Source organism: Neltuma alba, unplaced genomic scaffold (assembly GCF_004799145.2).
Source record: "Neltuma alba isolate B1F8T4 unplaced genomic scaffold, ASM479914v2 tig00005612_pilon, whole genome shotgun sequence".
Lineage (NCBI taxonomy): Eukaryota > Viridiplantae > Streptophyta > Magnoliopsida > Fabales > Fabaceae > Neltuma > Neltuma alba.
The window spans coordinates 21,250-47,103 of NW_021634173.1; the positions used below are offsets into that span (position 1 = coordinate 21,250).

Consider the following 25,854-nt stretch of genomic DNA (forward strand, 5'->3'; position numbering starts at 1 on the left):
TGCATTGAATTGTGTTAATATGGAAGTGTCAATGTTCCTCTTCTAGCATGGCATTAAGCCTGATTTTATGTGGTTTAATTAAGCCTTCAGGTTTGATAACATAACACATGTGAACTTGCTTGATTTATATGACAATTATAATTCATATGCTACTGGGATTTCTTTGAAATCTCATTCCTCCTATGTTAAATTATGTTTCAATAGGGAATGATTCATCCGATAGCAAGGGCAAGGAAATGATTTTGGGATAGAGGAGCATTATGGAATCGATGCTATTATGTTATGCTATGAAATGTAATGAATTATGAATGACATGTAATGTGAATTATGTTCGTATGACATGCCCTCATGCTAAAATTATGAATGATGCAATGTTAAAAGAGTGTAGGAAAAAGAAAAATGGGAGATAAATGAAAGAAAGTGGCATTAGGGAATAAAATCTCCCTAAATAGTGCTAATTTTGTGACACATGAAATAATAAGCAATTGTTGGAATTTGGCCATGAAATTTTACAAGCTTATATATCTCATTTTTAGCTTTAAAGTGGTAAATCATAAAATTTAGAATTTTTTGCTAAGAGTTATATCCTTCCAAACTTGGACAAAAATACTGAAAATTCGAAGATTTGCCATATAAACAGTGTATTTTGTTGATTTTTCTGGTACTGTTTTGGATGGAATTGAGTCCAATAAATATTTTTTATCTATAGAAATCTTAGCAATCTTCATGTGGAAATTGGAACCACCTTGTTTTGATTTTTCTAGAATTAGTTATGAATTTTCAAAATTGGCCCATTTTCGGATGAACAGTGTACGGACAGAATTAAAGGCAAAATTTTAAGGTTGAAATTTTTCATCCGGAAATGCTGTGAAACATGTTATAATGGTTCCAATTGACATATTATGAGTTATAAAGAGAGGTGTGACAAAAGACGGTTAAAATAGGCTTTCCGCGGTGGTCTTGAAGCCGCAGTGTATTCCGTTGACGTTGTAAAGCAAAATTTCACGGTGGTTTTTCCACGGTGATTTTTATTAAAAAAAAGTCATGGAAAGTATGATTTCAATGGCTATTATAGTAAGTAACCATAGCTCAAAAATCATTTCACAGTGGTTATCCAAATAACCACCAAGAAATGGTTTGTGAATTTTTTTTTTTTTACAACTTGCAATCGATTTCTTACACAACTTCCTTGCAATGCCAATTACAGACCAATTCCAACTAGTATAGTAGAAGAATGCAAAACCATTTCAAGACATAAACTCAATCCTAACACTAACATAACTAATATTTCTAATTCTTATTCAATCAACTACACTTAGTAATCAACAACTTAACTAGTTAATAATAAAACAATGAATTTAAATGTGAATGACTTAACTGTTTCACATTTTCAAAACTCTCAAGCAATATTGTTAACAAAGTATCCCTTATTATATTGATTTCTTCGGGGTTAAATGGCACACTATCTCGGAATGCTTGTAAATTAAAAATAACATAATTATTAATCAGCTTGATCAAAAATATGAAAAGAATTGAAGAATTACAATGTAACTTATACTTATCTCGTCTAACCTCTCAGTAACCCCTATCTCAATGATGTCATTCATATGGCGGATGACATAATGTTCGTATTCAATACTCTGGGGTTGATAACGGTACTAACAAAATGAAATATAAAATTGAAAATCTAGCTTTGATCATCTAAAAAAATTTATTAACATTAACTTTGATTATTTAAAAAATTTATAAACATATACTTAGCTCAAAACAACATACTTGTGGGAGAATCCATGTTGGTGGTGGCTTATTTTTCTGCTTGGCCATAATGTTGAAACTATGAAAAGCCCTATCAGCAATCAGAAAAAAATAATATTAGAGCATGTTTTTGTAAACTTTACATGTAATAAATATATAAACATAAACTCACATGTCAATGACATCTTCGGTTTCATCTTGTGGAGTTCCAAGGAGGGAATCAAACCAGTAGACATTGTTATCAAGGGGAGCAAAAACAACGAGGATCCAATGATAACTGCAAAATATAGACCATATTAATTATAATCATATATATAATTTGTGTCTCAAGTACAATAATATACTTATTCTTCAACGTAAGGTGCAAAATATATTTTTTTGTTGTTTGAGTCATTATGGTCATCATATAGATCAATCTTGCTTCTGCAGTATTTATTACTTTCTGCACCTTTTGAGGGCACATAAAGCCATATGTGCCCTCAAATCCTCTATCCTGGCAGACGAGGGTAAAATGTCTGTTGTTCAAATAAGAAACATTAGGACATGCATAAGTATAACATGAAATAAGAAAATGATATTGTAACTTACAAAATAGTCAAGTGGATGAAGGCTATATCTAGCTCCTCAAAGTTGAGAAACTGAATGAGGTTCTTCTTGTTAATGGTGAAGTCATATTTAAATCTAAACCCACAACCCCAAGTAGCATTTTGAAAGTAAGTGGCTGCTCTATATTTTGCACCATAGAATAAAGAATCGTCAAACTTCCATACATAACCTTAATATTGGTAGTAAGAGGCTTGAGGACAAGAACTGCACTCTTTGTTACCTTCTTCGCTGTCTCTTTCTTTGCCGTTACTACTACCTTTGCAACAAGTCTTCTTAGCCACAAAATAAAATTTCCTTTAGCCTGGGCCACTAGTCAAACCTCATCAATAGGGTTGATCACTGATGTACCACCTTGACCGTTACAAACTTTATCTACTGTTACCCTCACTTGATCGTTCGAAACTTTCTTGCCATGGATTGTTATGCCCAAGAATGCTCGACCACTAGCGACATGGCGACATGGCGAGATGAACTTTCAAGGTCCACATAAAGAGCATATGGTAGTCCATTGTCTTGGACAGGATCAGGGCTAGGGTCAAAGTCAGACACTATCAGCTATTGCATCTGATTATTACTACCCTTCCTACTTTTAATCTTAGATAAACCCTGAAACATAAGAAATTATTTAAGGCACATTAAATAAACGTAAATGGACAAAATAAACCTTCAAAAGCTTTGAGAAGATGTGTGATTATTAGTTGCAACGGTCCAGACACTCGAGGCATCTGGAATCTGATTGTGCTCATCATCATCATAGCCTGTTAAAACTTGGTATCGAACTCCTCACGCATCTTTTGCATCTTTGCCTTATGTTCTTGACTGAGTTGAGCTTGAACTCTCTGTTTCTTCTTGTAGTCAATGGTCAAGCTCCTTTTTAGATACTATATCAGTAGAAAATAAACCAGTGCTTCTTCATGAACCAGGCTAAAGAACTGTTTAATACCAATCCCTTTAGGGGCCGCTCTAACTCTACTGGGATGGTCAGTCTTTCTAATTGCAGTCGCTAAGATATCTATTCGTCTATAAGAAATGAATGTACCTTACGATACTTGCTCCTTAAATGTATCCTGTAACATAAAAGCAACAAATTCAATTTAAGATAAATGAAAAAGCACTTAATGAAGCATAGTGTTTGATATTACTTACAATCCTCTTAGCAACAGCAAGGGCCTTTAAAGTGATATATTGACCCTCCTTAACCCTCATCACCTTCTATTTTTCTTGGTGAGTAGGACATTGGATGGGTGGAATGACTCTAGTAGGGTCTAAAACAACAGCCATCTGTGTAGCCTGTAACTGCTCCTCCATCATACTTCTTTCCAACCCACTGTATCCTCCGTGAGACATGATATGGGGATACACATTTAGCTCAGATATTTGCTTATTCTTCATACTTAATGCCTATGACAATGAAACAAATTCAACAAAATTAGTTTAGTTAAATAAAATATAAATTCATTAATAACCAAGTTTGAAGAAATCAAACCTGAAATACAAGGTCTTCCTGTTGCTTGACAAACTTCTCCCATGCCTCGTCACCAATAAAAGAGAATTGATTCTCAGGATGCTCGTCCTTTCTTTTCTCATGAAAATACTCTCTTGTAAGTATGAATTAGAAATCTCTCCATAGTTCATCAAGTTACTTTAATATACAATATTTCATCTCTTTTGTTACAGGAATATCAAATGTGAGCTGCAACATAATATAATAAAGTTAGAAGTAAATAATCAATTATAATTGAAACAAGTATAGGAAAGATAAAATTCATAATGTACCAAAACATCATCCTAAAACTGTCCTTCACATTTTCTCTATCATCCTCTAATTAGGAATGTCAATTACAATCTTACTACGTGCTAGATAACCTACATAACTGTTAAACTTAGTCCCTTCAGGACCTATTCCCTTCAAATAATCATCGAACTATACTGTTATCCTTATAGACCATGTGGTGTCATCACACAAAGCTAATTCTTCATACGGGTCGACTCTTTACCCCTTTTCTTGCTAGTAAGGGAGCTATTGTCACCAGAACCTTGTTGACCATAACCTTACTAACCAGATTTGTCCATTTCCTGGTCAAAAAACAACCAACAAATATAAGAATAAGAAACATCAAGTAAATTTAATAAGAAATATCACATTATGAATAAATAATAGAAAGAGAATAAATGATAAATGTCAAATAAATCTAATAAGAAACATGAAATAATTTATTTAGGCCTTACAATGATTATCCTCCCGAATTCCTTCATAATGATTATCCCTAACAACATAGTCATCATCTAACAAATCTAATTCAACTGTTTTAAGTCGAGTAGCTGTGAAAGGCGGGGTTTCATCAAGATTGACCTCTGAGTCACCATCATCTCCACCAACTACTTGCCTCTTACCTTAGAGCATGATAGATAGTTTTTTCTTTGTTAGATTAGTAACATAAAAAAACATTTGTTTCGCTTGATTTGCTAAAATATATGGCTTATCTCTATAACTAACCTCCCATATCTCTTCTATTACTCTATAATAGGACATAGATGCCAACATTGGGTTTTTATCTTTTGAACTAACAAAATGTATGGTTTCGGCTACTATCATCATCCCACTATTATGCATAATACTCTTATTATCTTGGACTTTTGTGTAAAAATAAATAATCATTTATGTCATATCTGCCCCAACACACAACCTCAAAATGAGGCCCTGCAGCTAGTATTTGTATTGTCTTAGAAAGATTACCATCCTTTAACACTTATAGCTTGAACCACTCTGGAAATGACTTGTTATGCTCATTAGCTAGTTACATATCGTTCTTTCTTAGATTCATGTTCTTCAGCATGTTCTTTTGAGTATCCAAGTAAGGCAATACTTCATCCATGTTGTTTAAAATGTATGGATGTGCCTGCATTACAACTTCTTGAGACATAGACTTTACTATGACACCCCGTGTTTCCTTGCTTCTCCCTTGATCATGTCAAGATTGAGGAAGTCCAACTGCCTTTACTCTATCAAGATATGTGTTATAAAACTCACCTACCTCTTTAACTATATATCTCTCAACAATAGATGACTTAGGTCAATAAGGATTCTTAGAGTACTCTTTTAGGATTTTCATGTATCTGTCCAATGGGTACATCTACCTTAAACACACAAGATCACAAAGTATTATCTCTTGTACAAGATGAGTTATCAAATGCACCATAATGTCAAAAAATAATGGAGGAAAGTGCATTTCCAATTAGGAGAGGATAATATAACCTTTATTTTCTTATTCATCTAACTCAACAGGATTAATGACTTTGCTGCCAATAATATTGAAAAACATACAAAGTTTCATAATAGTGCTTCTCACATCATTTTTCATAATACCTCGAATATTAACTGGAAGTAATTATTGTATCAACATGTGATAATCATGAGACTTCATCTCCGTTATCTCCAAATCTTGCATTGAAACAAGTTTTCTCAAATTAGAAGAATAACCTTGTAGCACCTTAATACCATTTAAAAAACTCTATAAGCTCGTTTTCTCTTCCTTTGATAAGTATGCACAGTTAGATGCAATAAGCCCTCTTACCCTCTCTTTCTTGTGGGTGAAAGAGTTTTCTTATTCCAATTTCAACTAAATCCTGTCTCATATTGATTCAATTCTTAGTCTTTTCATTTATGTGTAAAAGTGTACTAATAAGGCTCTCACACACATTTTTCTCCATATGCATCACATCTAGACTGTGCCTCACATCAAAACTCCACCAATATGGAAGATCAAAGAAGATAGATCTTTTCTTCTATATATTCCTCTCACCTGCAATCTTCTTCTTTTTTTTTAATCAAAGATCATATTAACTCCTTCCACCTGTTGATAAACTTTTTCTCTAATTAATAGTATTAGAGCCATTTGATATTCTTGTGAGCTGTTAAATGCCTTCTTCAACCTACGGTAAGGGTATTGTCGACTAAGAAATCTTCTGTGACCAAGATGGACCGTCTTACTTTCATGTTTGAGTTGCATGTAGTGAGTGCCTTCTTCGCATATCGAACATGCTTTATGCCCCTTAACACTGTATCTTGACAAATTTTCATATGTCGAAAATTAATTTATCATGGTAAAGATCATAGCACGTAAATTGATGGTCTCTTGTTTATATGCATCAAACACTTCAACACCTTCCTCCTATAATTTCTTCAAGTCCTTAATCAAAGTAGCTAAATACACATCGATATCATTTCCTGGCTATTTTGGTATTGAGATCACTAAAGATAACATGATATACTTTTTTTTTCCATACATAACCAAGGAGGCAAGTTGTAAATTACTAGAAGAACCGACCAAGCACTGTGTACTACTAAGATTACCGTATGGATTAATTATGTCCGTAAGAGCTCAAGCCAAAGTTTTCTTGGCTTACCACTGAATTGAGAAAATTTTTTATCTATTGCTTTCTATTGAGGAGAATCCAAGGGGTGATGAAGTTTTTTATCACATATGTTCTTATCGGATTGCCATCTCAAGTTTTTTGCTTCTGTTGCATTAGCAAATAAATGCTTAAATCGTGGTATTATTAGAAGATGCCACAATACCTTTAAAGAAAAACCTTTGGTTATCTCATCATAATCACCACCGCCTTTCTTCACTTTGTATCTTGAAATGCCACATTTAGGACACTTATTCTACCCTTTATACTTATTTCTAAACAATATGTAGTCATTAGGGCATGCATGAATCTTCTTATATTCCCAACCTATTAGACACAAAATTTTCTTTGCCTCATACATTCCTTTTGAAAGTGAATTCCCTTTTGGAAGAATATCACTCAATAATTTGAGCAATTTTGTGAAACTAGCATCGGTCCAACCATTTCTTGCCTTCAAGTTCATCGACTTCAACACGGTTATCAATCTTGTGTAATCATCTTTACACCCCAGGTACAAAGGCATCTATGCATCACCACACAAGTTTCCACATATGGGAGAGAACCATGCAAAGGACTCAAACCTTACGTCACAAAACATATATAAAATTCTATCACCAAAGTTATCATTCACAATCTTTTCCTTTCTAGACAACATAGTCTTTCTAATTTTGCTATGTCATATCCAATTTGTATACATCAAATTTATCCCATCATAGATAAGATGCTCTCTTATCTCAAGAATATTCCGTCAACTATTATTTAAATATTTGACATAAGGATAACAATACAAGCTATCTCTTTTACTAGGGGCATCTCTCTGAGCAAACTCAAAGAACTTTTCAATCCCATCCTCATATTCTTTGCTAATTCTCTTAGTTTTCATCCAACTACAATCCATTGTTCTATAGAGTTAATGAGCATAGTTGTGAAGCTCAATTCTAACGGCTTAATAATTAAAATATTTAAATAAATCAAATAATTAAATGTTAGTCAATAAATTAACATTAACTAATACTTAATTACAAATTAAAGGGAATGTATTTTTTATTTTATAAAAATTTTGATAGAATTTCTCTTTAAATATAATGAATCCCAAATTATTTAAACAATGGACAAATCAATCAATCAACCAACTAACTAATAATATAGGAAACAAACACAAGATAAATTTGAATAAATATAACTAACAAAACAAAAGCAACTATCTCAAACTAATTTAATGAATAAAAATTTTTAAAGCTAAAACTTCTGAATGCAAAACAGGAATATAAATGATATCCGTTTGTCATAAAATTTTAAATAACACTTTATTATCAAGCAAAGTTCATAACAAATAAAAAAATTGGCCAAAACACTTAACAGATTATTTATTGATAAATTCTCAAAGTTTATTACAAAAATTTGACAAAAATTCAAAATAGAATATCAAAAAATTATAAAAAATTACAAACTTAAGAACTAATCAACTTTGAAGATTTAAACATATTTTTAATACCATGTATAGGAAGTAATTACAATTTTCTAATTCCAAATATCACCAACCAACTCTCCAAACATAAAAGATATTTTCTTAAAGCTAAAACTTATGAATCCAAAAAGGAAAAACAAATGATATTCATTTCTCATGAAATTTTAAAGACCACTTTATCATCAATCAAAATTCATAACAAAAAGAAAATTGCCAAAACACTTAACAGATTATTTATTGATAAATTCTCAAAGTTCATTACAAAAATTTGACAAAAATTCAAAATAAAATATCAAAAAATTATAAAAATTTACAAACTTAAAAACTAATCAACTTTGAACATTTAAACATGTTACTGATGCTGTGTACAGAAAGTAATTGCAGTTTTCTAACTCCAAATGTCACTAACCAAGCTCTCAAACACATAAGATACTCAAAATAAACAAGGCAAAACATCCAACTATAAAACAATCAACCCATTTAATATATATAATAGATTTATATCATCAAAACATCCAAGACAACATGAAAAAAGGAAAAGAATGAATGAAGAGGAAATCCACACAGTGGGAGATGAGTAAAACAAGAGAAGAGGCGAGAATGATCGGCAAAAGACGACGGTAAGCAAAAAGGCAGCGAATAGAGGACTAAAAATGATAGTAAAAGGTGGGGATTTGCCGAAAAATGCAGTTTGGGTGGTGGGACAGACTAGGGGACTGTGGCTTGTGAAACTACGAAATTATAAAAATGAAAAGGCACAAGGAGGGTTTATTTTAAAACTTTCCATAGTGATTACACAAATAACCACCGTGGAAAGATCTTTTAATGGCTGTTGGAGGTTATATTAATAACCGCTGTTAAAAAACTTTTTGATGGCGGTTATATTAATAATTGCCTTGGAAAGTCAATCGTCACACCCTATAACTTCAAAAATGCCATTGCCTTTTTTTATGGCGTTTTTATGTTTAACCATTATAAAATGAAACAACTTTCCTAAATAAACCGATAAACTTAACTTTTTCATAGTAACTATAAGAAATAAATTTTTATAACCAAACCATGTTAAATACAGACTCAAATTTTATCACAATCATATACACTAACTAATTATAAAATAATGTTATCCGTGATAGAAAAGAGCAGCACCCAATCATACATCCTATCATGGATAAAAGAACTTTTTTTAACTCATTCAAATACAAACTTTGTAAGAAAGGAGCAATCTCGTCTAATATGGTTATAAGACAACATACAATATAGCTCATAAATTGAAACAGTAAGAATTAAATCTTAATTCATATTTTATAATAAATTCATAAACAAATCACACGCAATCCTAGGCCTCTGGCTAACTACTAGCACTCATACCACAACAGTACAAATCAAAGTGCATAAAACATAATAATGCATGAATCAATTAAATATAGTTTATCTTAAGGTGACAATATATAGAAAACAATATAACTCATAAATCGAGGAGACACTATGAGTTTACTCCTCTTGAGCCTTCCCTGATATTCCTCCTCTAAAGCTTTCAATTGAAAAATATTAAACAATAAGGATGAAACAACATCTCAGTAACTAAATTCCTACCTATCACACACACTAGCATGGGCTAGCAAGGTGTCATGTGGGATACAGAGAGTCAGTAATAGTCAATAGACATTTATTTAACAATTAAACTCACAATAACATATATGTCAAATATTTTTGCTAATCTCATGTAGCTGATAATTTCAAAAGAGATAACATAATTTTTATTTATTCAAAAGATATAAATATCAAATGAAGATTTCATGTCATATGCAATCTATAGACCCTAAATCCATCCTTATATCCTTTTTATTTCTGCCGACTGGACCCATAGGCTAAATTCTTTCCATTTGACTAGCTACTTTGACAAGCTCACGACATGAATAATATGGACCGGCCAAAGACCACAAAGCACTCAGTAGACCATGAGTCCCCCCTCAAAGAACTAGTAGGGTGTTATAGTCCCTTGAAAAACCAGTGCGACAATAATAGTGGCCAACCATAGAGCTTTGTATGGAGGCCAATACCACGTGACATGTATATATCTGTATACTTCATCATCTCCTCCCCCAACCAAACCAAATGCATAGGGTTCACAATAACAAATTTATATGCATAATCAAATGAATTCCAGAATAATATCTCATAGTCATAGTCATTAATTTCTAACAATACAAAGATTTCAATGCTTTTCAAAATAGCATCTCACAAGACAGCTCATACAAAACATAATATACTTATACAAAAATTGGTTATAAAACTATTCACCAACTTCATACCAGAGCATACAATAGATAGAAATTTAGATACCTAAGCTCCTAACTAGCAGTCAAGTACAAATGAGGGTCGTACTCAAAAATACCACAATAGTATTTATATCTAGAATTGAAATTAAAACATTGTCTCTACGGTAGTAGAGTAAACTATTCACAAATTTCTATCCTTTAACTCTCCCTTTAATACCTTCAATTGTTACTCTAAATTCTAGCTCGAAAGGCTTTTGTCTAAAGTTTGGGATAAGAACATATATATGAGGATTTATATTCAATTCCTAGGTTCCCTTAACTTATATTATCTTTAATTATTGAATTATATCATTTGAATCACCAAATTCATAACCTAGATAGAGAACCCTCAATTTATAGCTTATGTTCTATCTTCAAAAAATTTAGGCAAACAACCTCAAAATGAGTCAATTTATTCTTGCTGTAGAAGTCTAATTATTAATCCAATCGCTGAATTTAATATCTTACATGTCACAAGTCTACTCTCTAAATTTCAATTTCAGGTTAATCCAACAATGAACGAATTTAAAAACGCTAATGTATTATCTAGTATTCTATCTACCAAATCTAAAAAAATAAATTAATTAAAAATGTAATAATAACCTATAACTCAGAGATTGAATTGTTGATCCAACCATTGAAATTGACGAGTATGAGGTCCAGGACCAGCTAACCAAATTGCAGCCTGATCTAACAGTTCACGAACTCATAAACAGCACTTTATCGAGACTATCGCAGTTTTGTGTGAAAATTATTTGACTTACTCTTAACTCTCCTCTACTACCACCTATATATAGCCCCCAAGAGTTCCATTTACCCATCATTTAATCAATGTGGGACTTTTCAACATTGTTATTTTATCTATCTTCCTATCATTTAGTCAATATAGGACTTCTTAACACTGTTATTTTATTCATTTTCTCATACACACACACACATATGATCATAATTAATTTAAGAGTAAAATACCCTGGCTACATTCCTAATTTGCATCAATTACACAGACCTCCCTTTTATTTTAAAAATATATAGTTTAATCCAATAAGTTAACACCATTAGGAATATTCTAAAAAGATTATAAAAACATTCTTTTTAACTGAAATTTATATTAAAATAAATTTTACTTACTATTTTACCCTTCCTTCTACTAAATTTCAAAATTATATTTTTACAGTTACATAAATTTCATTCATTTAAGGTAAACATAAAATACATGATTAAAAATTTAACTAATTTTTTAAATAAATATATATATACTTTGAATAAACATGTTTATGAATTTTTGTAATAAAGATGTGTTTAAAAATTTTGAATTCTAAATTTAAATAATTTATAAAATCTTTTAAACTTATATTATTTAAACTCTACGATAAACAAAAACTATGTATTTGAAATATGTTTTTACAATTTAAAAGAAATCAAAGTAAATAATTTCTAATGAATGTGATAAAATATTAAAATTTAAAAATTTTATGATTTAGATCAAAATTAATAAATTTTATAAGATATTAGAAATTTTAAAAATATATGCATTAGAATTATTTTTGATTTTATAAAAAAAAAATTTTTAAGAAAATATAAATTTCTAAATAATTATTAAGTTAAAAAGGGGCATTTTGATAAAAAAAATAATTTAAATTTAAACTTAATGGTTAACTAATGGTTTGGGTGGATAGAAATTGAATATTAAATATAGGAGGAAGGTATGTGTAACATACATTTTAATTGTAAGGGAGACTTATATATGTTTTCAAAATAGAGGGAAGATTTTTATAATTGAGATAAAATAGAAAGATGGTCGATGCATTTTACTCTTAATTTAATTGCTTATATATATATTCAATCTTTTTTTCAATTGGATCATAATAAATATTTACTTAAACCTAGGGATAACAAAATTAGGATGTTACATAAAATGGCGTCGTTGAATGTATTTTTTGTAGTAGTGAAAATCGGAACCAATTTGTGAAAGGGTAATGACGTAGATGAGGAGATGATGTGACGACATGGCCAATAGGAAATAGGGACACGTGGTAGCAGCTGGTGGTGGTTGCCATCCAGGTTTTAAATTTACAAAATAAAAATTAATTGATGAAAATTTTCTACTAACTCAATTCTGTCACTAATTTGTCGCTAATTTTGATTAGCGATATAAATTTTATTGTTAATTTGATTTTTTTTTTTGGTGGTGACTGTCACATTGACTTCCTCATCATGTATTCTTGTACCATTATATTGACATTATCATTACCTTACAACATTTACATGTCCTCTTGATTCTTTGATGCATGTGTTAGTAGTGGAGAAGTATAAAACTATCAGATGTTATGGTAGAGCGATTAAGCAATTGAAATTGAGTGTGAAAAAAGACCACAAACAAGCTTGTGTGGTTATGTTGGTTTGATTCACTTTTTCCAAGCATTTGCACCATGGTACAAGCCTCTTTAAGTAATTGATGAATCGGAATGCTGCCTAGATGCTAGTTTACATTTCTTTGGGACTTTGTAACCTTGTCTTTGCATCCCTTTGCAACCTTTCTCTTTCACCTCTCTCTACTTGAGTTCTCTTTTAGATTTGCTCGAGAAAGTACAAAAATCTAAATATGAGGGTTTGATGTTTCTCATTTTTAAATGTTAAGACACTTATTATATTGAAAAAAAAAGCAGTTATTTTTGTTCCAGTAATGCATTTAAAATTGATTATACTACGATTTGACATGACTAAACCAATGAATACTAAACTATTGTCTTTCTCAAATAAATTGCAAATATATTCTTCAAAGTAAGTTAAAATTAATTAAGGACAATACATATATTAAAAATATAATTTATTTTATAAAAAGCACCTCAAGGGAAAGAATGAGCGAGTTATAATAATTAATGCAGTGAACAAAACAAATAATTAATATGGGCAAAAGAATAGAAAAATTATACTCAATCTCAAAATTTAAAGATAATGTGCCTCCTCTCCATTTCCATCAGCTTCTCATTTCAATTAGAAGATTAAAATTTTAACAGTCCAGATTTCATATTTATCAAATGATAAATAAAGTGTTAAATTTTTTTAAAAACTTGTTGGCAATTTTTTTTCAAAAAAAAAAAAATAAAACTACTAAACTTCAGCCAGGATGACTCAAAAAAATTATTTTAAAAAATATGAAATCTAAACGGTTAAAATTTTTAAAATTTTAATCTTAATAGTTGAGATGGGAAGTGAATAAAAATAGAAAGAAAGGAAAGTGGAGACACGCCTTTCCTGAAAGAGACATCTTAAAACAATCCTCTATATATAAGGGACCCCAGGAATCATATGGCCTCAATATATGCCACAGCCAAATCAAATCTAGAAAAGCATTTAAAAAAAAAACACCCAGAGAATTAAAAGTATGAGACATAAGTTTCCCACCACTCGTTGGATGTAATTGTTTACACCCAAAAAGATGGAATTTAATACTTTAAATGAACAGCAATTAGATTCATAGAATATAAAGCAATTACCTTATAACTACTTTTCTAGAAATTCAACAGAGAAAGACATTTTTATAATCTATATATATACGCGCGCACGCGCACACATATATATCTCAAAATCCTACTACAAACCTGTAAACTAAGCTTAATTCTGGCTAAGTAAACCTGTTATAATCACAATGATTAAAGCAGTATCCTCCAGATTCTTATTATTCTTCGGAATAGACGATGGATCAGCACTAGGTGGCTTCGAATCACATTCTTGAGCATCCACGATGACATAATTCGCGCCAGAGTTCATGCCACTGTAATCTCCAGAATCCAAGGCCTTTGAAGCATCTTGGAGACGAGTAAGAACATCATCGTACGCTATGGCACACGTTATATAACGTTGTCTCATCTGAGGATCAGTTGTGTTGGCGATGAGAGAGTGAAGATCAGTGATGGTTTGGAAGGCATGGAGGTGAGCTACGTCCATGGTGGCGTAATGGCCTAGGGTTTGCAGGTCTGAACCAGATTTAGGATTTAGGGTTTCAGTACAGAAAGCAGGGTTTGTGTGTTTCGAACAGATTTCTTGTACTGGGACAGTTCTTGTGGAGTAGGAGGGCAGTGGGAGGCACAGAAAGGTTAGAAGAAAAAGGAGAGCGATGATAACTGCCATGGGGAAAGAAGAAGAAGAATGGAGTTTAATAATGGAGGAAAGAGTCGCCATAGCTTTGAGATATCTTTGTTTCTCTCATGAATCATCTACCTTTATAGAGAGAGATATTAGTACGATGCAGATACGGTATATATGCAAATTTAATTGGAAGATTTGGACAGTAATTAGGACAAATTTTTTTTTTTTAATGGTAATTTCTTCTGATCTACTGTAATTTCTTGTGCCTCAAGGAATAAGACTGAATTTCTTCCTAGTAGTTATTGCATTCTCATATAGCATTTATTACAAGGAGAAGTAAATGTTCTTAAATGCTAGTCCATTTGAATTATCTATTATTGTTGCAAGCAATGTTGACAACATTAGACAATTTACTAAGATAGTTAAGACACTATGTAACAATTCAATGCTTCCTCTGACCTTTATTATAAGTCAAATAACTGATTTGTGCATAACAAAAATTTAGTTAAAATTCATTAAAAAGAATATATAAGTAAGTAAGAAATATATTTTTGTTTACATATATACTCTGAGAAAAAAAAGATGAAAAAGAATATATGAAAAATAAATGTAATGAGAGAGATTGTGACATAAGAAAGAGAATACTATCTTAATGAGAGAGATTGTGACAAAAGAAAGAGAATACTATCTCTGGTTCTTAGTATAAGAGTTAATTTGATATTTAATTTGATTCTAAATATAAGATACCAATCTACTTTATCTCTCATATTTATTTATTTTTTTAAAGTAGTTTTTGTAGTAGTTTCATATGTTAAATATTCTATCAAGTGGTAGTTCTAATTAATATACATGATTAGTAAGAGTGTTCTAAGGAAAATAACATATATTTATTATAAATAACTAACTTAACAAACTTTCTTAATCTACTCAAATTAGTCAACTAACTCTTATATTGAGGACCGGAGGGAGTAGATAATTAAGAGTGAAATTGAAAAAAAAAATTAAATATTGAGACTAATCCAAATTGAAGTTTATAAAATGAATCACATGCCCTAAATCTAAAGGTTATAAATAAGATTGGAGGAAGTATTGAAAATGGTTCTCCTATATTTATAAGCCACATGTACCCGAGGCTCCCAAATCAACAAAATGCATTAAATTGATAATTTTTTTAAAATTTGCCCTTTTTAAAGAAAGGATATTAAAAATGTTTTTTACATTTTCTCTCACTGATTTACTTTATCTCTCTCTCTCTCTCTACATTTACTAAGTTAATAGGATAAAACCGAAAAAAGCTCATTAATTACCCTACAAGAAACTTATATTTAAAAACAAATATTTTTCTTACAAGTGACTTATAATATATAAATAGGAACAAAGTGATAATTGTTAAACTAATTAATGTATTGTAAAGTCTTATCTTTCTTAGATAAACAATAAAATTAAAATTAAAAATCTAAAGAATAATTAAAGTAAAATAGTAACAACAAAAAAGATGAGTATTTGAGAAATTAAAAGGTAAATAAAATGATATTGTTAATTTTTTTTACCTTGAAATAATATTGTTAATTTAACGCATAAAAGGAACACATTACACTGCATCAAAATTGCCTTTAAGATTTTAATGGCGCTTTTAATACTTTATATAGTAAATTGCTGCGTATTGATGACGAAGCATATCAAGATATCATTTATATATATTTATTAATTCCTTAATTTTCGTGCAATAATCATTAAAAAACAAGTATAATGTAATGAAGGGAACAATTATACCACATCACTTTTTATCATCATTATATCATAATCAATCCACGGATCCTATTTATAAGTCAGAAAAATAAGATTTTTTTGGTTCTATTTATTAAAAAAAATCTTTAATTTTTTTTATATAAATACATAATTTTACCCTTCATTTATAAATAACACCAATGAGGCAATTGAATTTAGAAAATGGAATGGAGATATAATCATTCTCATGCAAATTAAATTGATTCGTATGGATTTGAAATCATAAATGTCCGATTTGTACACATTTTATTTAAACATATAAATAATGTGTACAAGACTTTAAATCTGACATAAAAGTTTTGCATATTTGTTTTTCATTACTCACATAAAAGTTTTCTTTACCAAAATATGCAATTTGTTTTTCGCCATCCACTCTTCAATTTCTAAATCTGACGAGACTTTAAATGTTATAAATTTTTTTGTTTAATTAATTTTATTCTATTTGTCTACTCTACTTTATAACATATCTAAATTTTTATATTAGATATTATCATATTCTAAATATTTTTCAGTTTTATAATTAAGTACTAAAATAATTTGAGTGTGAGAGAGGCAAATTTAGTTAAAAAAATTTGAACATTAATGGCAATAGATTCAACGGATTTTTATTTTTTCTGAGTTAACTTGTGCTTCAAGTGAGACTAAAATTTCTTCCTCTTCAACAAGATTTCAATTGAATGAATAGTCAACAAAAATATACTTCCTTATTTTCATTTATAAGATGGAGAGAAAATATTTTTTTTGTTCCATTTATAAATCATATAATTAAATTTCTTACACAAATGTATCATTTTATTCTTTATTTATTATGGTTATGCATTAAAGCTAAGAAATATTGAAGCGAAAAAAGAAGAAGAAAGAAGAAATTAACTAGAGGCTATCAGTCAAAATTTATATTAATATATTCTAATTATGTAGTAAATATCTTAGTAAAATATAAGAATCACAGTTATAATATAAAGATAAATTTTTAATAAAATTAATAATAAGACTAAAGACTTAAAGTGGCAAAATATAACTGATTTTGAATATTCAATTCATTTTTCACGCTTGTCACTAAATCTACAGAGATCATTTAGCTCGATTAAAGTTTCCTCTATGTCCCATGCAATTAGATGAGATTTCTTTTGGTCATTATATCCATTTCAAAGATAGAATCGAGAAGTCCTTTCAATTTGTCATTAATAAAAATTTTTGGGAAAAAAACTGTGAGAGAATGGCCAATAAGAAAAATATTTAATTAAGACTAATGCACACCTAATTACCTAGCCGAAATACAAGAAAAGGATGATTAAATCATTTATTTTGTTTAAAAATGAAATAATTTTTCAAATTTGCTTTTATTGGATTAAGATACTTCCTCTAGTCCGAGAAGAACGTTTCCATTTTTTTATGAAGTTTCTATTTCCATGCTTCCTCCATAAACTTTACTGTGTCTAAAAATGAATGCCAGAACTTGTGACATATTACCTTTGTACTATAAGCTTGAAGTGTACAGACTACCTCCCCTCTCAATTGGATTTATTTGAATTAATATTCGTAAAACTGACTTTTTGTAAATTAAAGTTATTTAAATAAAAAGTTAATTAGTGCATGCTATTTATATTTGGATAGAATTTTATAAAAAAGTCCTATTAGCCAAAAATTGTTTGTATGAATCAGTTTTAGAAGGTTCAAATTTAAAAAAAAAAAAACACTCAAAGTCAAAAAGTTAAAAAAGTTAATCAGCTCTAACTTCACTTTTGGTCTAAAAAGCTTAAGCCATGTTTCTTTTTTCTTTTTTTTTTTGGTTTTGAAAACAGTTTTTTTTCCAAAAAAAAACAGCATAAAAAACTGTTTCGTAATTTTTTTAGTCAAGTGTTTTTTTTTAAAAAAAAACAGAAATATGTTTTTAAAAACTAAAACAGTTTTTACTTTTTTTTATTTTTGTTTTTTTAAAAATGGGAACTCTTTCTTTTCTGCTCGATGGATTTTTATCTATCAAGTTTTTATCAAAGATTTACCCTCAAGTATCAGTATGTTTATTTTTAATTGTAGTTTTTTAGAACAATTACCAAATAAATTTTTCTTGTTTTTTGTTTCCAAAACTTATTTTAAAAAACAATTTTAGAAAATTCTTTTAATAATTAAAAAACAAAAATAGAAACAAATATACCCTTATTTTGTAACAAGTTGGGCTAAAGCAATTTTTTAAGGTAGAGAAGTCAGTTTGCCAAATGGAGCATAAAAGACAGAGCAGCTTATGGCCTTATCCAATCCCCTAGTCTAGTGCGGTCGAAAATTTCATATTGATTTATTATACTGGCTTTGTGCCTAATTATAAGGAGCAACTGTTAAAGATGCGGAGTCCCTGTTCACAAGGCACGCTATAAAGTTATAGGATCGGAATCAATTGAAGAAATTTTCCTAAAGTTCCTATAATGTATTGTTAAAATGACATTTAGTTGAACAACACTTGAAAGTTTAAGACATCATATATGTCACATCCAGTAATATGGCAATTAGGAATAAGAATATTTCTAAATATTTAAAGGCAAAAAATGACAAGGAGAAATAGAAGAATTTTGGTGGAAAATAATTATTATAATTTTTCAAGCCAATTATGAAAAGTTTGACTAATTAAGGAAAATTGGTCAAGAATAATTATGGAAAAATAATTCTGAGTCTCAGAAAATTAAGAAAAAATAAGAAAAATGTTTCTTGAGAATTATATGGGATTATAAAATTGGTTTTATGACCAATTTGCCCCTAGAGAGATTACAAAGGAATTTAAGGGCAATTTAAGCCAATTTAAGGTCTTTATTTGGAAAATTCCAAATAAATATATTTAAGGGGAATAAAATTCCAAGAAAATTTCTATGATATCCCAAGGAATTATAAGAGATTATGAAATTAAAAGAAGACTCTCAAGTATCCAAGATTTTTTCCAATTCCTCAGAAAAGTGGAAAAATCACTAAAGAGAAGGAAATTAGTTTTCCATTTTATTTAATTATTGAAAAATTTAATTTGAGACGAAGAGGGAAATTTGGGAAGATAAAAATGAGGAGAATAATTTATAGATCTGATAGAAAATAATTACAAGGGCCAGAGTACTGTAATTATAGAAAAGAAGTTAAACCCAGAGTAAAAGTGCACTGATAAAGCAAGAAGCAGAGTCTTGCACTTTACTTGGCCTACAAGTTGCCACTTGTCAAGCCTTTAATGGATAGTAATTAAAGCTTTCCAAGTGTCAAACTACCAATGGAGAGGATCTTGACTTTTGAAATTAATTTCAATTGTCATTAAGTTAATTAAAGGGAAAATGCAAGACTAAGTAGGCACTTGACCCTTGGCTCCTCATTAATGATGGTTGGTGGGATATTTTGTGTGGATTGAATGAGCTTCTCCTCCCCTAAATCTGATCCAAGTTTCGGCCAAGCAAGAAGAAAGGGGAAAAAGAGAGAGCTTGAAGGAGAACCAAGGAAAAGCCACCAACTTTGGTCATTCAATCAAGATTTCAAGGTGAGTTCTTAGTTCTAGATATGTTCTTGCCTTGTTTTCCTTCTCTTTTATGGTTGAAAAATCTGTCCCCTCTCTCTATAATGGTTGGCCGAACTGAATAATAAAAGGGGAAGGGAGTTTGGTTGTTAGATCTTGCTAAGACACAACAACACAAGTTAGATCCTAATGTTTGCAAGTGATTATAGTTGGTTTTGAACCATTTTTCATGGTTATTTCCTTGAGTGTTATTTTCGGCCAAAGCAAGATCTGAACCCTAGGATATGTTTTTCAAAGTTTTGAGGCTTCCTTTGTGCTCAAAATGAAGAATAGTGTAGGGTAAACCTAAAGAACAAGTGTTGGAAGCCATAGAAGCAAAGTTGCAATTTTTGAGTTTTAAACCCTAAGGGTTCGGTCAAGCTGAAACTGGAAGAGGAAAATTTATTTTGTTAAATCCAAGTAGATATTTAGAATCTACATGAAAAATCATGTGGGGTTGAGTCAAGAGGGAATTTTTAGGGTTTATGGAAACCAACTTTAAAAATTCAAGAACAAAGATGGAAGCTTTAAGGGGCTTAGGAGTTACTTGAGTTATGCTATTAATTTTATGAGGAATGGTTGATGATTCTTGCTACCCTTTTTATGGATTGCCATGTTAGGGTTTGGCACTTGTGGAAGCAAGAAGGAACAACAAGAAAAACGAAAAGCATTGGATTAAGGTAGTGGGATCTAATTAGCCATTAATGTTAACTTTGCATTGTTATTTATGGCACGTATGCTTGCTATTATATGGTTGAACTATGATGTTGTGATATGGTTGCTCCTTGCATTTGTTGCCATGGCCTTGCATGTTGAGGTTGCCTATTTATAAAAGATTAGTTCTCCTATGATAGCTAATGTTGAAATGCTTTATAATGATGCATGTTAATGTTTGGTTGATTGATCTTGCTACTAGGATTTCTTAAAATCTTATCCCCCAAATATAATCTAACATTTTAGGGCCTGAAACTACTATGATCAAGCTACAGATTGGAGGCTAAAGTATGGTGTTTTGCCATAAAATTCGTGGACCCTTTTCGGTTATGTATATATTAAGCTAACAGTGTTGTAAGCACACTGACACTGTCATGTTCGTGCAACTTTTTGATTTTTCTCTCGAATGCGTTTAATCACAAAATTTGGTATGATGAAAGACAACGTCCTGAGCTTCAATTTGATAGCCAATACGTTAGAAATGGCCAAGTATACGAATTTTAATGATTTTTCAAAATTAAAGGTCAGAATCTGGGAAAAAGGGTTTTTGGCAAATGGACAGTGTTGCATTTCACAAAAACCTGACACTTTTTCATAAGGAATTGGGTCATGAGATTATTTTTCCTTGAAAGAGGACTTAAAGAGCTTTAAGTAAAATTTTGAACCACCCCATTTGGATTTTTGTGGAATAAGTTATGAATTTTTGAAGTTGGGCCAGAAAAACTGGATTTTTACCCAATGAACAATAAAAATTCGAAATTTAGCATTTTTAAGGTAAAAAGTTAACCCAAAACCATCCAATGTGGTTTAAGGTGGTTTTAAATGAAACCTAAGTGGATATAATAGTAAGGTGTGACAATATACATATGTGTATGTGTGTTGGGTAAAAGTTGTGCTTTAATTTAGTCACTCCGGTACCATATATAATACTATCTCTGATCCTTAATATAAGACCTCATTTGACTTTTATTTTGGTCCTAATTACAAGATCCCAATCTATTTTGTCTTTCATATTTATGTATTTTTTTCTCAAAGTAGTCCCTCTAATAATGATAGTTCTAACCAATAAACTTGGTTAGTAAGAATATTTTAGGAAAGACAATACATATTTATTACAAATAATTAACTTAACTTACTTTTTTAATCTTTTCAAATTAGTCAACTAGCTCTTATAACTAGGACTGGAGGTAGTACTACATTTAGCCTTTGATATAAGAGCTGAACAACTAATTTGTGGATATTAAAAGATTATAATTAATTAAGCTAGTTATATGTAATAAATGGATGTTGCCTTTCGTAAAATACCCCTATTAATCATGTATTGAAATTGCCCCCTAATAATAACTCCTTAAATTGTGTAATCACTATAAGTATTACTTAGAGAAAATTGGATATTAGAGATAAAATGAATTAGAGTCTTATATCTAAAATTAAATTAAATCTCTAACTCACTTTTATATTAAGGATTGTAGGCAATAGAACTTTTAGGGATGGTTGGTTTTTTGTTTATAAGAGACAGAATATTTGAAATTTTTAGTATCTTTTTCGATTGTTGGCTCCACTTATTGTCAGTCAGCCTCACTGCAATTATTAACTATTCACTCATGCGTTCCCTATATGTAAATAAGAATGTCTTTGAATCGAGGTCTTCTAGCCTAACTGATACTAACCTCCGTTAAAGATTTTTCTTGTGTGAGGTTGTGATCGGTTTGAAGTCTCTGTGAAGGATCTAATTGGTGCATGAGACCATGAGTTATGGCTAAAAGAAAGCACTTTATGAAAAATTAAATTCACTTTTTACATATTACTCCTTTAGTCATATTTATGAGTCACTTTCAACATGTTTTATATAAACCAAGGAAAACCTTAAACTCAATAACTTTTATTTAAAATTTAACAACATTCCAACTTTATTCCTATTTAATATACATTAGATCTCATCTAAATAAAATCAACACAATAATAAATAAAGGGTAAAATTGTACATCCATACAAAAATTTCTTTCAGTGCTCTATAAAAAAAGACAAAAAATATCTTTTCTCTTTACCCTATAAATAGGATCAGAGAAGTAGTTTATTATTTTTAACTAAGTTTACCTGACTTTTTATTTATGTAATTCAGTTATATCTATCTATAACAAGAACCAGAGAGTATAATGTGTAGAGAGTATCAAAAGACAAATAATTAGCAGGAGGAATCAAAGGTTCCTTCATCTTGTCTCAAGTATCTAGCCATGAAAGTATGTTATTAGCACATTTTCCCATTTCCCTTTTAAAATCCTTAGTTAGGCCTTAATTTGTTGTGCCAAATATTATGCAGTACCTAATTTTCTTTCAGACTTATTCATCATCTATCTATCTATATATCTATCTATCTATTTTGTTCTTAAAATCTCGTAATACCTGTTTGGAGCATATGGGCCGGGTGCTTACCCGATCCTCGATTAACTGATCCTTATAAGTTTTTTTTTCCAATTTCTTCTGTTAATGTGTTGTGGTTACTCTTTCCTCTTCATTCTTCTGTTGTCATCTACTTTCCAGTGCCGTCAGTGTCCATCATTTTATAAAGGAAATGTGATAATGACAACGAACTTACTTAATAAACATTTAACATTAGAGTTCCAAGATAAAGCGGATGAGAAAAATGAAGTGGATGGACAGTAATTAAAAATATTATTGAAGATTCAACAAATTACATTTGTGATTCTTCATTCCCTACCAGATAGGATGATTATGGGAAATAGCTACAAGATCACCGCATCGTTTATGCAGAAGTAGAATCTGACTTTTATAAATAGTATCTGTTTTATGCTAAAGATAGTCGAATCTCATTTGAATTTGAACAATATCACACATTATCTTGTTGGGCACTTCCTATAAGAGAACAATTATATTTTTTAAAGGCTTAAACATATATTTGGTCTTGCAACTTTATATGAAGTTTCAATTTTTTCCCTTAATTTTAAAAAGTATATTTTTAATCATTTAACCCTAAAACCATTAGATTGAAGGGTTAATTAATCCGCAAGTCCTTATAGTTTCAATAAATTTTGAATCAGGTCCTTATAGTTTTTTTTCTTTTTATCAGGTCCTTATACTTTTATCTTTTTTTAATTGGGTCCTTGTATTTATTTTTCTTTTAATTAAGTCCTTATAATTTCACTAAATTTTTAATCAGGTCCATGTAGTTTTAATTTTTATTTATTAATTAAATATAAGCTTAATTAAATAGATTAATACTGAAATATAAAATATTAATAATTAAATTAAATTAATAATTATGTAATAAAAAAGTAATAGAATTAATTAATTCAGGAAACTTTTTTAGAACAATTAATTTTTTTACTGAAAAAATTAAAATCATTATGATAATTCAATATCTTTAGAATATTATTGTTTATAAACTAATATTAAATAATATATACTATTTTATGTTTATATAATAGTACTATTAGAATTTATAAAATAAAGAATAAAAAATTCAGGGACTTAATTGAAAATAAGGTGAACTTATAAGGACTTGATAAAAAGAAAAATAAATACAAAGACCTAATTAAAAACAGGTAAAAGTATAAGGACCTGATAAAAAGAAAAAAAAACTATAAGGACCTGATTCAAAATTAGTTAAAACTACAAGGAGCTGTGGATTAATTATCCCTAGATTAAATGATGACTTTTTTCTTTGTAATAATCATAATTGTTTTTAAAATTAAACTTAATGTGTTAACATTTGAAAATGTTTTATTAGCAATGAAAATCTCAATATTATCATTTTTTGTTAACGATTTTAAAGTTAAAAAGTTAAAAATATATTTTTTAAAGTTAAAGTATCGAATTAAAATGTTACGTAAAGTTAAAAGATTAAAAATATATTTTAGCTTTTTTAAAAATATATGATAATAGATGAATTTCTCTGGTGAGGGGAAAATGAAATATTCTTGAAATAGAAGGGACAAGGAATATAATAAAACATTTTTAATACCATGTCCTCCCTCTATAAATGTCGCAACAAGTTGTGACGTTGGGTATTTTGTAACGGTTTTCTCCGCTTAACTGCTGCAAATAATTGCTACTATGTGGTGCTGACTTGGTGCCACATCGATTATAGTGGTTTAGTCAGCCGGTACTGAGCTCTACCACTTTTTTTCCCCTTTCAAGAAACCGCTGCAAATAATGGTTATTAAGCGTCCCACCTTTTGTTACCAATCAAAGCACTGCAAATTAGTCGTGTTTTGGCCTGTAACCGCTACTAACTTCATACTTTGCAGCGTTTTTCTCAAACTGCTATGAAACCATATTTTTACATGTTAATTTATTATTTTTAAATAATTTTAGGGTTAATATAATTTTTAGTGCTTTAAATTTGTTCTCATTTTGGTTTTGGCTCCTCAAATTTCAAACTATAGGTCTTGGTCTCTCAAATTCCTTTGCAGTCATATGCTGCTGGCTATGGAGGAGACGCAGCCTCCATGTCTTTGAAGGCAAGAAGATTTCTAACGAAGCTGTGATAAGCAACGCGAGAGTGATGGTGACCCAGATTCAAGAAGCCCAACAACTACTAAAGGCTGTCAATATCCAAGGCGTGAGCCGCACTGAGGGTAAGATCTAGTGGGAACCTCCCGAACACGGTTGGATTAAGATCAACACAGATGGAGCCTACTCTTACACTAGAAACGCGAGTGCTTGTGGCGGACTAATACGTGGTTCTTCAGGGGAGTTCATGAAAGGCTTTATCCACCGTATGCATGAAGGAGAACGATGCTCTGTCTACTAAACGATGGGCATGCCTCCTTGGCTTGAAAATGGCATGGGATGAAGGCCACAAGCAAGTCATACCGGAGACTGACGCCACTGATGCTATTGATGCCATTGATCTATTAAGTGGTGAACCAGACGAACAACATGAAGACTACGCTGTCATCAAAGAAGTGAAAGCCCTCTTCAGTAGAGATTGGGATGTCAGAATTACCTTTGTACACAGAACTGGTAATGAAGCCGTGGACTTCCTCGCCAAACAAGGACTTACTGCAATGGGTGGTTTCCATGCTGTCTCTGAAGCCCCTCCTCATCAGCTTGCTGCTATTTTGAATAAAGACTGCGCTGATGCAAAGCAGCAAAGTTTTAAAAGCCAGATCGGAAGTCGAACCGGAAAGATCAACGGGTCATGGTTCAATCAGTCGGACCGT

General features: G+C 30.4%; 1 protein-coding gene across 1 annotated transcript; it reads right to left on the minus strand.

Moving 5' to 3' along the window:
- Nucleotides 1-14,175: 14,175 nt before the first annotated feature.
- On the minus strand, nucleotides 14,176-14,742 carry LOC114748112 (pectinesterase inhibitor-like). The gene has a single exon (XM_028936467.1). The coding sequence runs from the start codon at nucleotides 14,740-14,742 to the stop codon at nucleotides 14,176-14,178; it is 567 nt and encodes a 188-aa protein (XP_028792300.1).
- Between the last annotated feature and the right edge of the window lie 11,112 nt (nucleotides 14,743-25,854).